A 17,074-nucleotide genomic window follows, 5' to 3' on the forward strand; every position below is an offset into this window, starting at 1 on the left:
CGCCTGGTGAACCCTTGAGCCGACCCCCTTAGGACGAACTTAATCCGCTCTAGCTTTATAAACCCCGCCATGTCATTTATCCAGGTCTCCACCCACGGGGGCTTGGCTTCTTTCCACATTAGCAATATCCTGCGCCGGGCTACTAGGGACGCAAAGGCCAAAACATCGGCCTCTCTCGCCTCCTGCACTCCCGGCTCTTGTGCAACCCCAAATATAGCCAACCCCCAGCTTGGTTCGACCCGGACTCCTACTACTTTTGAAAGCACCTTTGTCACCCCCATCCAAAACCTCTGTAGTGCCGGGCATGACCAAAACATATGGGTATGATTCGCTGGGCTTCTCGAGCACCTCGCACACCTATCCTCCACCCCAAAAAATTTACTGAGCCGTGCTCCAGTCATATGTGCCCTGCGTAATACCTTAAACTGAATCAGGCTTAGCCTGGCACACGAGGACGACGAGTTTACCCTGCTTAGGGCATCTGCCCACAGCCCCTCCTCGATTTCCTCCCCCAGCTCTTCTTCCCATTTCCCTTTTAGTTCATCTACCATAGTCTCCCCTTCGTCCCTCATTTCCCTATATATATCTGACACCTTACCATCCCCCACCCATGTCTTTGAGATCACTCTGTCCTGCACCTCTTGTGTCGGGAGCTGCGGGAATTCCCTCACCTGTTGCCTCGCAAAAGCCCTCAGTTGCATATACCTGAATGCATTCCCTTGGGGCAACCCATATTTCTCGGTCAGCGCTCCCAGACTCGCGAACATCCCATCCACAAACAGATCTTTCAGTTGCGTTATTCCTGCTCTTTGCCACATTCCATATCCCCCATCCATTCCCCCCCGGGGCAAACCTATGGTTGTTTCTTATCGGGGACCCCCCCAAGGCTCCAGTCTTTCCCCTATGCCGTCTCCACTGTCCCCAAATCTTCAGTGTAGCCACCACCACCGGGCTTGTGGTGTAGTTCTTCGGTGAGAACGGCAATGGGGCTGTCACCATAGCCTGTAGGCTAGTCCCCCTACAGGACGCCCTCTCTAATCTCTTCCACGCCGCTCCCTCCTCCTCTCCCATCCACTTACTCACCATTGAAATATTAGCGGCCCAATAATACTCACTTAGGCTCGGTAGTGCCAGCCCCCCCCTATCCCTGCTACGCTGTAAGAATCCCTTCCTCACTCTCGGGGTCTTCCCGGCCCACACAAAACCCATGATGCTCTTTTCAATCCTTTTTAAAAAAGCCTTCGTGATCACCACCGGGAGGCACTGAAACACAAAGAGGAATCTCGGGAGGACCACCATCTTAACCGCCTGCACCCTCCCTGCCATTGACAGGGATACCATATCCCATCTCTTGAAATCCTCCTCCATCTGTTCCACCAACCGCGTTAAATTTAACCTATGCAATGTGCCCCAATTCTTAGCTATCTGGATCCCCAGGTAACGAAAGTCCCTTGTTACCTTCCTCAGCGGTAGGTCCTCTATTTCTCTACTCTGCTCCCCTGGATGCACCACAAACAACTCACTTTTCCCCATGTTCAATTTATACCCTGAAAAATCCCCAAACTCCCCAAGTATCCGCATTATTTCTGGCATCCCCTCCGCCGGGTCCGCCACGTATAGTAGCAAATCGTCCGCATACAAAGATACCTGGTGCTCTTCTCCTCCCCTAAGTACTCCCCTCCACTTCTTGGAACCCCTCAACGCTATCGCCAGGGGCTCAATCGCCAGTGCAAACAATAAAGGGGACAGAGGGCATCCCTGCCTTCTCCCTCTATGGAGCCGAAAATATGCAGATCCCCGTCCATTCGTGACCACGCTCGCCACTGGGGCCCTATACAACAGCTGCACCCATCTAACATACCCCTCTCCAAAACCAAATCTCCTCAACACCTCCCACAAATAATCCCACTCCACTCTATCAAATGCTTTCTCGGCATCCATCGCCACTACTATCTCCGTTTCTCCCTCTGGTGGGGCCATCATCATTACCCCTAACAACCTCCGTATATTCGTGTTCAGATGTCTCCCCTTCACAAACCCAGTTTGGTCCTCGTGGACCACCCCCGGGACACATTCCTCTATTCTCATTGCCATTACCTTGGCCAGGACCTTGGCATCTACATTTAGGAGGGAAATAGGTCTATAGGACCCGCATTGTAGCGGGTCCTTTTCCTTCTTTAAGAGAAGCGATATCGTTGCTTCAGACATAGTCGGGGGCAGTTGTCCCCTTTCCTTTGCCTCATTAAAGGTCCTCATCAGTACCGGGGCGAGCAAGTCCACATATTTTCTATAGAATTCGACTGGGAATCCATCCGGTCCCGGGGCCTTTCCCGTCTGCATGCTCCTAATTCCTTTCACCACCACTTCTACCTCGATCTGTGCTCCCAGTCCCACCCTTTCCTGCTCTTCCACCTTGGGAAATTCCAGCCGATCCAAGAAGCCCATCATTCTCTCCCTCCCATCCGGGGGTTGAGCTTCATATAATTTTTTATAAAATGTCTTGAACACTCCATTCACTCTCTCCGCTCCCCGCTCCATCTCTCCTTCCTCATCCCTCACTCCCCCTATTTCCCTCGCTGCTCCCCTTTTCCTCAATTGGTGTGCCAGCAACCTGCTCGCCTTCTCCCCATATTCGTACTGTACACCCTGTGCCTTCCTCCATTGTGCCTCTGCAGTGCCTGTAGTCAGCAAGTCAAATTCTACATGTAGCCTTTGCCTTTCCCTGTACAGTCCCTCCTCCGGTGCTTCCGCATATTGTCTGTCCACCCTCAAAAGTTCTTGCAGCAACCGCTCCCGTTCCTTACTCTCCTGCTTCCCTTTATGTGCCCTTATTGATATCAGCTCCCCTCTAACCACCGCCTTCAGCGCCTCCCAGACCACTCCCACCTGGACCTCCCCATTATCATTGAGTTCCAAGTACTTTTCAATGCACCCCCTCACCCTTAGACACACCCCCTCATCTGCCATTAGTCCCATGTCCATTCTCCAGGGTGGGCCTCTTTCTTCCTCTTGACAAGTGTTTCGACTGCCTTAGTAAACCACGGTTCCCTTGCTCGACCACTTCCTCCCTGCCTGACAGGTACATATTTATCAAGGACATGCAGTAGCTGTTCCTTGAACAAGCTCCACATTTCCATTGTGCCCATCCCCTGCAGTTTTCCTCTCCATCTGATGCATCCTAAGTCTTGCCTCATCGCATCATAATTGCCTTTCCCCCAGATATAACTCTTGCCCTGCGGTATATACCTATCCCTTTCCATCACTAAAGTAAACGTAATCGAATTGTGGTTACTATCACCAAAGTGCTCACCGTCCTCCAAATCTAACACCTGTCCTGGTTCATTACCCAATACCAAATCCAATACGGCCTCGCCTTTCGTTGGCCTATCTACATACTGTGTCAGGAAACCCTACTGCACACATTGGACAAAAACGGACCCATCTAAAGTATTCTAACTACAGCGTTTCCAGTCAATATTTGGAACGATAAAGTCGCCCATAACAACTACCCTGTTGCTTTCGCTCCTATCCAGAATCATCTTTGCAATCCTTTCCTCTACATCTCTGGAACTTTTCAGAGGCCTATAGAAAACCCCTAACAGGGTGACCTCTCCTTTCCTGTTTCTAACCTCAGCCCATACCACCTTAATCGATGAGTCCTCATCAAACGTCCTTTCTGCCACCATAATACTGTCCTTGACTAACAATGCCACCCCTCCCCCTCTTTTACCACCCTCCCTGAGCTTACTGAAATATCTAAACCCCGGTACCTGCAACAACCATTCCTGTCCCTGCTCTATCCATGTCTCCGAAATGGCCACAACATCGAAGTCCCAGGTGCCAACCCATGCCGCAAGTTCACCCACCTTATTCCGGATGCTCCTGGCATTGAAGAAGACACACTTTAAACCACCTGCCTGCCTGCACACTCCTGCAACTTTAAAACCTTACTCATGACCTCACTACTCTCAACCTCCTATATACTGGAGCTACAATTCAGGTTCCCAAGCCCCTGCTGAATTAGTTTAAACCCTCCCAAAAAGCATTGCAAATTGCCCCCCCAGGATATTGGTACCCCTCTGGTCCAGGTGTAGACCATCCCGTCTGTAGAGGTCCCACCGACCCCAGAATGAGCCCCAATTATCCAGAAATCTGAAACCCTCCCTCCTGCACCATCCCTATAGCCATGCGTTCAACTTCCCTCTTTCCCTATTCCTCGTCTCTCTATCACATGGCAGGGGTAACAATCCAGCGATAATAACTCTGTTTCTCCTAGATCTAAGTTTCCACCCTGGCTCCCTGATTTCCTGCCTTACATCCTTATCCCTTTTCCTACCTATGTCGTTGGTATCTATGTGGACCACGACATGGGGCTGCTCCCCCTTAAGGATCCCGAAAACACGATCCGAGACATCACGCACCCTGGCACCTGGGAGGCAACACCAACCGCGAGTCTCTCTCGTTCCCACAGAATCTCCTATCTATCCCCTAACTATGGAGTCTCCAATGACTAATGCTCTACTCCTCTTTCCCCCCCCCCCCCCCGCCCTTCTGAGCAACAGGGACAGACTCTGTGCCAGAGACCTGCACCCCATGGCTTACCCCTGGTAAGTCTTCCCCCCCCCCCCCCCCCCCCCCCCCCAAAACAGTATCCAAAGCGGTATACTTGTTACTAAGGGGAACGACCACAGGGGATCCCTGTACTGACTGCTTCCTCCAGCCCCTCTCACCGTCATCCATCTATCTTTATTCTTCGGAGTAACTACATCCCTGAAGCTTCTATCTATGACCACCTCTGCCTCCCGAATGATCCAAAGTTCATCCAGCTCCAGTTCCCTAACGCGGTTTGTGAGGAGCTGGAGATGGGTGCACTTCCCACTGATGAAATCAGCAGGGACACCAGTCACCAGCCAATCCCTTACCTGCAGGCTGTGGCGTCACGGTTCAACTTCTTTCTACTTCTACCTGACCTCGAGCCTTCCTCTTGATCTTTACAGCGGTTGGTTTTTTTTGGGTTAGAGGAGGGGGTCGGGAGGGAAACACTGAAGAAGTGTATTGGGTTTAAGTGTCACTTGACAACAGCTCCTCCACAAACTACCTTCAAGTTAGGGTGACCACAACGGAGGTGTGCAAATTTCCCTTGCAACAGCCAATCAGCAGCTCCGCTCTACTGCCCTCTGCTGGATGCTTGTCTTCACTCAGACAGCTAGGGTCTCTAGCTCAGGTACACCTTCAAGTTAGGGTGACCACAACGGAGGTATGCAAATTTCCCTTGCAGCAGCTCCGCTCTACTGCCCTCTGCTGGATGCTTGTCTTCACTCGAACAGCTAGGGTCTCTAGCTCAGGTACACCTTCAAGTGTTGGGAAATGGGATTAGGAAGGTAGGTCAGTACTTCCGGTTGCGGCTATGCGGAGCTAAGTCGCACATCGGCAGCTCCCGCTAAAAACGGACTTTTGGGCTCTTTTTCAGGGTCCGCAACGGAATTTTTCGACGTTTCCCCGTGTAGGAAGGAGATTGCAATAGTTCCCGACAGTGTATGGCTTGGACCAGGAGCGGGGCGACTAAAAAGGTGGTGGTGAACCCAAAGAAGGTGCGAGGGAAGAAGAGCAAAATGGCGGCGGGCGGGGACCAGGCAGCGTGGATGCAGTGGGCACAGGAGCAGCAGCAGGTTATCCAGCGCTGCATCAGGGAGATTAAAGCAGACCTGCTGGAGCCGATGAAGGCTTCTATCGACAAGCTGCTGGAGACCCAGACGGCCCAGGGGGTGGCGATCCGCGAGGACTGATAAAAGGTCTCCGACATCGAGGATGAGATCTTGGGCCTTGCGGTAAAGGTGGAGGAGCACGAGGCGCTCCACAAGAAATGACAGGAACGGTTCGAGGAGATGGAGAATCGGTCGAGGCGGAAGAATTTGCGGATTCTGGGCCTCCCGGAGGGGCTGGAGGGGTCGGACGTGGGGGCCTATGTGGTCACCATGCTAAACTCGCTGATGGGAGCGGGGTCCTTCCAGGGGCATCTGGAACTGGAAGGGGCCCATAGAGTGCTGGCAAGGAGGCCCAAGGCTAACGAGCCGTCGCGGGCGGTGCTGGTGCGATTTTATCGGTTCGCTGATTGGGAGTGTGTGCTCAGGTTAGCCAAGAAAGAGAGGAGCAGCGGGTGGGAGAACGCGGAGGTTCGAATATACCAGGACTGGAGTGCGGAGGTGGCGAAGAAGAGGGCCGGGTACAATCGGGCGAAGGAAGTGCTGCACAGAAAGGGGGTGAAGTTTGGCATGCTGCAGCCGGCGCGCCTGTGGGTCACCTACAAGGATCGGCACCATTATTTTGAGTCTCCGGAGGAGGCATGGGCATTTGTTCAGTCGAAGAAGCTGGACACAAACGGAGGGTCGGGATGGGTGTCCGGGGATTGCTGTTGGGGTGTTGCACTTTGAGGGGGGGTTCTTTGCTCTTATTTCTGCTTGGTTTGATGAGGGTGGGTTGGGCACTGTTTTGGTTGGGTCTGTCAGGTGGGCTCTTGGAGGGGGGGTAAGTAAATGGAGTAGGTGTGGATGGCCGGTAGGGGGGAATGGGGCCCCACGGGGGAGGGGAAGGCCCGAGTCGGGGGTGAGGGGACTGGGCCTGTAAAAGGAGCGGCATCCGAGGTGGCGGGGTGGGGCAGGTGGAAAGCGTGGGCTTTTTCTCGTGCTGGAGGGGGCGGGGAAGCGAGGGTTGTTTCTCGCGCTTGGGATGGAAGGGGGAGGCGGAGAGCCTGTGGATGGGTAATGGAAGTGTTGGGTATGTCCCACAATGGGAGGAGTCGTAATGGGGGTGTTGAGTATGTCCCACAATGGGAGGAGTCGAAGGAGAGGCAGGAGTAGCCGGGGTCAGCAGGAGTCAGCTGACTTGTGGGAGTGCAATGGAGGGAGTACAGCAGCTAAGAGGGATCCTAGCTGGGGGTGGGTGGGGGGAGGAGAGAGAGAACCGGGTTGCTGCTGCTATGGTCAAGGGGGAGCAGGAGCGAGTGGAGGAGGTTGGGAAGGGGGTCTGCCGCCGTGGGGAACGGGCTGGGCATGGGGTGCGGGCGCGTGGCGAGCCGAGGAGGGGTTATGGCTAGTCGGCGGGTGAGGGAGGCAGGTAGTCCCCTGATCCGGCTGATAACCTGGAATGTAAGGGGACTGAACGGGCCGGTCAAGCGGGCCCGGGTGTTCGCGCACCTGAAGGCGGATGTGGTCATGCTCCAGGAGACACACCTGAAGGTGGCAGACCAGGTGAGATTGAGGAAAGGGTGGGTAGGTCAGGTGTTTCACTCTGGGTTGGATGCCAAAAATCGGGGGGTGGTGATCTTGGTGGGAAAGGGTGTCGTTCGAGGTGTCGAGCATTGTGACAGACAATGGCGGCAGGTATGTAATGGTAAGTGGTAAGCTGCAAGGGGAGAGGGTGGTGCTGGTCAATATGTATGCCCCGAACTGGGACAATGCGGGTTTTATGCGGCGCATGTTGGGTCGGATCCCGGACTTGGAAGTGGGGGGCCTGATAATGGGGGGAGACTTTAACACGGTGTTGGATCCGGCACTAGATCGCTCCAGGTCTAGGACGGGTAGGAAGCCGGCGGCGGCTAAGGTGCTGAGGGGGTTTATGGATCAGATGGGAGGGGTGGACCCTTGGAGATCTGTAAGGCCGGGGGCTAGGGAATTTTCATTCTTCTCGCATGTTCATAAGGCTTATTCCCGGATCGACTTCTTTATTATGAGTAGGGCGCTGATAGCGAGAGTAGAGGATACCGAGTACTCGGCGATAGCCATTTAGGATCACGCCCTGCATTGGGTAGACCTAGAGCTGGGGGAGGAGAGGGACCAGCGCCCGTTGTGGCGCTTGGAGGTGGGGCTGTTGGCAGACGAGGAGGTGAGTGAACGGGTCCGAGGAAGCATAGAGTGATACCTGGAGGCCAACGATAACGGGGAAGTCCGAGTGGGGATGGTATGGGAGGCGGTGGTTAGGGGAGAGCTGATCTCAATTAGGGCCCACAAGGAGAGGAGGGAGAGGCGGGTGGGGGAGATGGTGAGGGTAGACAGGAGGTATGCGGAGGTGCCGGAGGAGGAACTGTTGAGGAAGAGGCGTAGCCTCCAGTCCGAATTCGACCTGTTGACCACCAGGAAGGCGGAGGTGCAGTGGAGGAAGGCCTTCCTATTTATGAGTATGGGGAAAAGGAAAGTCGGATGCTGGCTCATCAGCTTCGGAAGTGAGACGCAGCTAGGGAGATCGGGGGAGTTAAGGATAGGGGAGGGAGTGTGGTACGGAGTGGGGTTGACATCAATGGGGTCTTCAGGGACTTTTACGAGGAATTATATTGGTCCGAGCCCCCAGGGAGGAGGGAGGGAGGGATGGGCCGCTTTCTGGACCAAGAGATGTTTCCAAAGGTGGAGGAGGGACTGGTAGCGGGATTGGGGGCCACTATTGGGCTGGAGGAGCTGGCCAAAGGGATAGGGAGCATGCAGGCGGGGAAGGCACCGGGGCCGGACGGTTTCCCGGTCGAATTCTACAAGAATTATGTGGACCTGTTGGGCCCGTTGCTAGTTAGGACCTTCAATGAGGGAAGGGGGGGGGGGGGGTGGCTTTGCCCCCGATGATGTCCCGGGCATTGATCTTGATCCTGAAGCAGGACAAGGATCCCCTGCAGTGTGGGTCTTTTGGCCGATTTTGTTGTTAAATGTAGATGCCAAGGTGCTGGCGAAGGTTTTAGCCACGAGAATTGAGGATTGTGTCGCAGGTGATCCATGAAGACCAGACGGGATTCGTGAATGGGAGGCAGTTGAACGCGAATGTGCGGAGGCTCATGAACGTTATTATGATGCCGGAGGGGAGGCGGAGATAGTGGTGGCGTTGGACGCTGAGAAGGCCTTCGATAGGGTAGAGTGCGGGTACTTGTGGGAGGTGCTGAAGCGGTTCGGGTTTGGGGAGGGGTTTGTCAGGTGGGTTAGGTTGTACGAGGTCCCGATGGCGAGTGTGGCCACGAACAAGAGGAGGTCTGAGTACTTTCGGTTGCATCGAGGGACGAGGCAGGGGTGTCCCCTGTCCCCCCCCTGCTGTTCGCACTGGCTATGGCACTGAGGGAGTCGAGGAACTGGAGGGGGTTGGTGCGGGGCGGGGAGAAGCATAGGGTGTCACTCTATGCGGACGACTTGCTGCTATATGTGGCGGACCCGGTGGGGGGAATGCTGGAGGTAATGAGGATCCTCAGGGAGTTCGGGGATTTCTCCGGGTACAAGCTCAACATGGGGAAGAGCGAGTTGTACTTGGTTACCCAGGGGACCAGGAGAGGGGGATTGGCGAGCTCCCACTAAAAAGGGCTGATAGGAGCTTCAGGTACTTGGGGGTCCAGGTGGCCAGGAGCTGGGGGGGCCCTGCATAGGCTTAATTTCACAAGGCTGGTGGAGCAAATGGAGGAGGAGTTCAAGAGGTGGGACGCGTTGCCGCTGTCCCTGGCGGGTAGGGTGCAGTCAGTTTAGATGACGGTGCTCCAAAGGTTTTTGTTCGTTTTCCAGTCCCTCCCCATGTTTATCCCGAAGGTCGTCTTTAGGCGGGTCAACAGGAGCATAATGGGGTTTGTGTGGGCGCGAGGGACTCCGAGGGTGAGAAGGGGTTCCTGGAGCGGAGTAGGGATGGGGGGACTGGCACTGCCCAATCTCTGTGGGTACTACTGTGCCGTCAATGCGGCGATGGTGCGCAAGTGGGTGATGGAGGGGGCTGCATGGAAGAGGCTGGAGACGGCGTCTTGTGAGGGTACGAGTCTGGAGGCGCTGGCAACGGCGCCGCTGCCGCTCCCTCCAATGAGGTATACCACGAGCCCGGTAGTGGCGGCTACCCTCAAAACCTGGGGGCAATAGAGGCGGCACAGGGGGGAAGTTGGGGCCTCAGTGTGGACCCCAATATAGGGGAACCACCGGTTTGTCCCAGGGAGAACAGATGGAGGGTCTTTGGGGTGGCACAGGGCAGGGATACGAACGTTGGGGGACCTGTTTGTGGATGGGAAGTTTGCGAGACTGGTTGAACTGGAGGAGAAGTATGGGCTCTCTTTCCCCCCCCCCCCCCCCCAGGAACACCTTCAGATATTTACAGGCAAGGGCATTTGCCAGGCGGCAAGTGGTGGGCTTCCCACGGCTGCTGCCACGCACAGGACATGACGGGGTGCTCTCGGGGGGAGGGGGGGGGGTGGGAGTGGGGAAGATCTCGGAAACTTACCAAGTGATGCAGGAGGAGGAGGCCTCGGTGGTGGAGTTGAAAGGTAAGTGGGAGGAGGAGTTGGGAGAGATCGAAGAGGGGACGTGGGCAGATACCCTAGGGAGGGTGATCTCTTCCTCTTCGTGCGCGAGGCTCAGCCTCATACAGTTCAAGGTGCTGCACAGGGCACACATGACCAGGACAAGGATGAGCCGGTTCTTTGGGGGAGAGGACAGGTGTGTTAGGTACTCAGGGAGCCCAGCAAATCACACCCATATGTTCTGGGCATGCCCAGCACTGGAGGAATTTTGGAAGGGCGTAGCGAGGATGGTGTCGGGGGTGGTAGGATCCAGGGTCAAGCCGGGCTGTGGGCTCGCAATATTTGGGGTTGCAGGGGAGCTGGGAGTGCAGGAGGCGAAAGAGGCCGGTATTCTGACCTTTGCGTCCCTGGTAGCCCAGCGAAGGATTCTTCGTCAGTGGAGGGATGTGAGGCCCCCAAGCGTGGAATCCTGGATCAACGATATGGCGGGGTTTATTAAACTGGAGAGGGTGAAATTCGCCTTAAGGGGATCGGTAAAAGGGTTCTTTAGGCGGTGGCAACCGTTCTTGGACTTCCTGGCAGAACGATAGACATTGGTCAATGGCAGCAGCAGCAACCCGGGGGGGGGGGGTTTGTTTATTTACCCTGGGGGATCTGAGGTGGTGTATATATTTGCTATGTTTGTTTTATGTTAACTCGAGGTGTTGATTTATTATTTATGTATAGGGGGGAGGGGGCACGGGGGTTGTTTTACTTTGTTCTGTATTTAATTCTATTGGGTTTCTTTTTCATTCTGTTGTTGATATTTTATGAAAACCCGAATAAAAATTATTTTTTTTAAAAAAAGGAAGCTAGGTTAGGTGTTTTTCATGCGTCGGTGCAGACTCGATGGGCTGAAGGGCCTCGTCACTATTATTCTGAGGAACATTAGATGCATTGCCGTTGCAGAGAGCTAGCACAAACACAATGGGCTAAATGGACTCCTGTGCTATAACCATTCTAGCTCAGCCAGTTTTTGTTTTCTTCAGGTAATTATCCAATTCTCAATAGAAAGTCATGATTGAATCTGCTTCCACCATACTGTCATAACTATTACTTAATCTGTTTGGGATTTTTCTGGCTGGTCAATCTGCCTATATGTGACAGTAACCGCACTTGAAAAGCAAAATGCTTGGTACCTTTTTGATGTTCTAAGCTGCTAAGTAAGTTCAGGCATTAGTCCTTTCTGGTACCTTTTGAATTGACATTTCCATGCCTCGTTTTGAAACATTTCCATGTTATCTTTGTTATAACAAAAAACTATTATGCATAATTATAGATATAAACTTTGAAGTTTCACTTTTTATGAACTTTGTCCAGAAGAAACTAGCAATTCTAACATTCTTCTCTTTATATTTTCCCTGGAAATTTGTCTAGGATACAGAGCTTTTGTTAAAACAAATGATGGGACTCCGTGTCTGGCTATGGAGTTTGGAGGAGAGAAGTCTCTGAATGATCTGATAGAAGAAAGGAATGAAAATGTCAAAGGACCTTTTCCTGCTTCTACCATCCTTAAAGTAGCTTTGCATGTGGCTAATGGATTGAAGGTAGTTTTTTAAAATATTCATTCATGGGTATTGCTGGCAAATGCCAGCATTTATTTTCTCATCCCCAACTTCCCTGGAGAAGTTGGTGGCGAATTGCCTTTTTGAACTACTGCAGTCGTGTGATATAAGTATAACCACGGTGCTGTTAGGAAGGGAGTTCCAGGATTTTGACCCAGTGACAGTGAAAGACCATTGATAATTTTTTCAAGTCAGCATGTTGAGGGACTTGGAGGCCAAGTTGAAGACGGTGTCCTTATCATAGAATCATAGAATTTACAGTGCAGAACACTACAGTACAGTACCAGCTGTCCTTGTTCTAGATGGTTGAGGTTACAGTTTTGGAATGTGGTGTTGAAGTAGCCTTGGTGAGTGCTGCAACATATCTTGTTGAGGGTGTACAATGCAACTAGAGTAAGCCTGTGGCAGAGGGAAGTGAATGTTTATGGTAGTGGTAGAGTGCCAATCAAACAAGCTGCTTTATCCTGGATGGTGTTGAACTTTTTGAATATTGGAGTTATATTCATTGAGGCAAGTGAAGAATATGAATCATATTTAGAGTACCAATAATTATTTTCCAATTAAGGGGCAATTTAGCATGGCTAACACCTACCCTGCAAATGTTGTGGGGGCGAAACCCACGCAAACAGGGAGAATGTGCAAACTCCACACGGACAGTGACCCAGAGCCGGGATTGAACCTGGGACCTTGGTGCCGTGAGGCAGCATGCTAGCTACTGCGCCACCGTGCTGCCCTTATGAATCATATTCTTGCCCTGTGGACAAGGCTTTGGAGATTTGGGTGAGAGATCTGGCACATAATTCCCAATCTCGACCTACACTTGTAACCACAGTATGAAATGGATAGACCAGGTACGTTTGGGGAACGCACCAAGAATGTTCATAGTTTGGTGGGGGGGGGGGGAATTCAGTGATGTTGTCAAACATCAAAGAAAAATGGTTGGATTTTCTCTCTTGAACGTAGTCATTGCCTAGCACTTGTATGGTGTGAATATTATTTGCCAATCATTAGCCCAGGCTTGAATGTTGTCCAGGTCTTTGCTGCATGCAAGTACGGAGTGTCTTGGATCTGAGGAGTTGCGATTGGAACTGAACATTACAATAATCAATGGTTCCTTCACTTTGACCATATCCATAGAATCCCTACAGTGCAAAAGGAGGCCATTCGGTCCTTCAAGCCCACACCAACCCTCTGAAAGAGCACCCGATCTCTGCCCACTCGTCGCCCTCTCCCTGTAACCCCATCTTTCCTGCGCATCCTTGGGCACCAAGGGGCAATGGAAAAATGGTCAAATTGGTTGGGCCTAGCACACTGCCCTGAGGATCTACTGCAGCGATGTCTTGGGACTGAGATGATTGACCTTAATGACGGCAAGCCTCTTTCTTTCTGTTAGGGATGACTCCAGTCGGTGGAGCGATTTCCCCGGTTCAATTTCTTTTATAAAAAAAAAAAAAATTTTAGAGTACTCAATTCTTTTTTTTCCCCCAATGAAGGGGCAAATTTAGAGTGGCCAATTCACCTACCCTGCACATCTTTTTGGGTTGTGGGGGTGAGACCCACGCAGACACGGTGAGGATGTGCAAACTCCACATGGACAGTGACCCGGGCCGGGGTCGAACCTGGGTCCTCGGCGTCGTGAGGCAGTAGTGATTTTTAAAAATAAATTTAGAGAACCCAATTCATTTTTTCCAATTAAGGGGCAATTTATCATGGCCAATCCGCCTAACCTGCACATCTTTGGGTTGTGGGGGTGAAACCCACGCAAACAAGGGGAGAATGTGCAAACTCCAGCAGTGCTAACCACTGTGCTGCCTTCCAGTTCAATTTTATGACCACTTTTATTAGGGCTTATTGAACCATGCTTTGTCAAATGCTGTCAAAACTCTCACCCATCTCTAGCGTAGTGATTAAGTTGCTTGATTATTTCAAGTTAGAATCATAGAAACTGGCCAATCTTGGGCACCAGATTTTAGAAAGTATGAAATGGCCTTAAAGGGTGTAGAGATTTATTAGAATGGTACGAAGGATGAAAAATAATTCACTTACATGGGGTAGTTTTCCTTATAGCAGAAATGTTCAAAACTATGAATTTTTTGTCCTGATGGCAGACAATTGGTAAGCAGAAAAGAGACACGATGCAGCAGGGACGGCGATGACAGATGAAAAATCTAAAATAAGGGGCTAATTTCAGGATAAAGAGCTGAATTTAGAACGGAGATGAAGAGAAATGTCTTCACTCAGTTGCAAATCTTTGGAATTCTCTATCCCAGACTGTTGTGGATGCTCCATCGTTGAATAAATTTATGATTGATATGTATTGCACCGAGTAAGACTAACATGCTCAACTGCAGGCAGCAATATAACAAAATGCTCAGAACTTGCAATATACAACTGTGATAGGCATATTATTGATGTTACAGGGGGTCTGAGGACATGGGGTGCAGTTGAAACAGAGCATCAACCATGATCACGATGAATGATGCACTGGGCTCAATGGGTCATATGCTCTAGGACTCCTATTACTTGTTGTCAAAACATTCAGCCTAATGTGCATTTGCCAGCTCTTTAAAAGAGCTATGAAATTAGCTCTTTGGATTTCACACTCCCCCACCCTGCCTCAAACCTATTTTGCCATTCAATAAGATCATGAGACGTAACTCCATATACTTACCTTTTCCCCCATATCCCTTCACATCTTTGGTTCCTACTTTTTCTCTAGAGCGCCACAATTTTATTTCCTATTCAAGTAGTTACCCAGTTTTGAAAGTTATATTTCAATCTGCTTTCACCATTCTTTTGGGCAGTGCATTCCAGATTACGCCTCATCTCACTAATGTCACCAGTTACCTTAAATGTGTGTCTTCTAGTTATTGACCCTCTGCCGCCAAAAACATTTTCTCCTCAATCACTATCAAAATAATTCATGATTTTTGAACACCTTTAATAGCTCTGCTCAAAGCAGAACAACCTCAACTGAACTCTCTATACCCTCTGAGGCCTTGACATGCTTCCTAAATTGTTGTGTCCAATATACACAATTTCCTTGCTTTTGTACTCATGCCTCCATAAAACCAAGGATCCATATGCTTTTTGGCAGCCACGTCAACTTGGTTTGCTGCCACAATGATTTGTGTATGTGTTTCTCTCCCCCCTTTAAAATTATATGTTGAGTTTATGTTGTCTCTCCTCATGCTTCCTATTTAAAATTAATAACTTTACACTTCTCCGGATTAGGTTTCATCTTCAAGGTATTTGGCCATTTCACCAGTTTCCCAATGTTCTCCTGAAGCCTGTTCCTATCCTTCTCACTGCTTGCATGTCATCTGCAACTTTAAAATTATGCCTTGTATATTTTAAAGTTCAGTTCATTAATATATAATCAAAAAGAGCAGCGGTCCCAATGCCACCTATGGGGGACGCTATCAAAACAACGGTCATTGCTACTCTGCTTTCAGTAACTTAGCTAATTTTGTATCCATAGAGCCACTACCCCAATATTTCCATGGTTCCAATTTTGCTATTCTGTGTTAAGTCCATATGCATATCAACTGCATTGAAGGCGTAATTTGTATTTATATAGCACCTTCAATATAGAATAATGTCTCGCAATGTTTGTTTTTATTTCATTTTTTCCCAGATGTGGGCTTCGCTGGCTGGACCAGCATTTGTTTCTTATCCCCAATTGCCCTTGAGAAGGTGGTGCTGAGCTGCCTGGCACCGCTGCAATCCACGGGTGTAGATGCACTCACTGTGCTATTAGGGAGGGAGTTCCAGGGTTTTGAACCAGCAACAGTGACGGAATGGTGATTGACTTGGAGGGGAACTCCTGTGTATCTGCTGCCCTTGTCCTTCTAGATGGTAGTGGGTTTGGAAGATGCTGTCTAAGGAAACTTCTGGAGTTCCTGCAGTGCATCTTGTAGATGGTACACACGACTGCCACTGTTTGTCGGTGGGGAAGGAGTGAATGTTTGTGAAGTGTCAATCGAGCAGGCTGTTTTGTCCTGGATGGTATTGAGCTTCTTGAGTGTTGGTGGAGTTGCACTCATCCAGGCAAGTGGGAAGTATTCCATTACGCTCCTGACTTGTGCCTTGTAGATGGTGGGCAGGTTTTGGGGAGTCGGGAGGAGAGTTGCTCACCACAGAATTCCTAGCCTCTGACCTGTTCTTGTAGCCTCAGTATAATCTGGCTAATCCGGTTCAGTTTCTGGTCAATGGTAACCCCCAGGATGTCGATAGTGGAGGATCAGTGATGGTAATGTCATTGAACATTAAGGGGTGATGGTTTAATTCTCTCTTATTGGAGATGGTCACTGCCTGGAACTTGCCACTTGTCAGTCCAAGCCTGGATATTGTTCAAGTCATGTGCATTTCCATGTGGGTGGCTTCAGTCTCTGGGGGGTCGTGAATGGTGCCATTAGCAGCGAACGTCCCACATCTGACCTTGTATTGGCAGGAAGGCCATTGACGAAGCAGCTGAAGATGGTTGGGCCTAGGACGCTACCATGAGGAACTCCTGCTGTGATGTCCCATGGCTGAGATGACTGACCTCCAACAACCATTTATTTGTAGACTTTTCTTCAACTCCCATCCCTTTCTCTTACTGATATGCCTTGCCTTGCCCCTGATGCTGTGATATGCTTTGCTAATGTTTGGTTGTTGTCAAACCACTTGCGTACCACTGATAAATTATTCTATATTTTTAATTTTTAAAAAATATATATTTTAATTCAATTGGCCCTTACAGAAAAAAGAAAAGCATAAAACACACAGATCAACATCGTACACTTACATCGCAAATTCCCCCAATGTACAAACCCCCCCATGAAACAATAACAAACACATACCCGAAACCCCTCCTCCCCTGGGTTGCTGCTGCTGCTGACCACCTCCTAACATTCCGCTAGGAAGTCTAGGAACGGTTGCCACCGCCTGAAGAACCCTTGCACAGACTCTCGCAAGGCAAACTTTACCCTCTCCAATTTAATGAACCCTGCCATGTTGCTGATCCAGGCTTCTACGTTTGGGGGCTGCAGCCTTCCACTGTAGCAGAATCCTCCGCCGGGCTACCAGGGACGCAAAGGCCAGAATACCGGCCTCTTTCGCCTCCTGCACTCCCGGCTCGTCCGATACCCCAAATAATGCTAACCCCCAGCTCGGCTTAACCCGGGTGTTTATCACCTTAGACACTCCTCGCAAAGCCCCTCCAAAACCCATCCAGCGCCGGACACGCCCA

General features: G+C 50.8%; 1 protein-coding gene across 2 annotated transcripts in view; it reads left to right on the forward strand.

Moving 5' to 3' along the window:
* The window catches only part of pbk (PDZ binding kinase), a 64,860-nt gene that overhangs the window by 35,700 nt on the left and 12,086 nt on the right, over positions 1-17,074 (forward strand). For both annotated transcript variants that reach the window (XM_072499469.1, XM_072499470.1), the window contains exon 5: positions 11,654-11,823. In XM_072499469.1, coding sequence (XP_072355570.1) covers positions 11,654-11,823 — 170 coding nt within the window. The remainder of the gene's footprint in view (positions 1-11,653; positions 11,824-17,074) is intronic.

The sequence above is a fragment of the Scyliorhinus torazame genome, chromosome 4, assembly GCF_047496885.1.
Source record: "Scyliorhinus torazame isolate Kashiwa2021f chromosome 4, sScyTor2.1, whole genome shotgun sequence".
NCBI classification, from domain to species: Eukaryota; Metazoa; Chordata; class Chondrichthyes; order Carcharhiniformes; family Scyliorhinidae; genus Scyliorhinus; species Scyliorhinus torazame.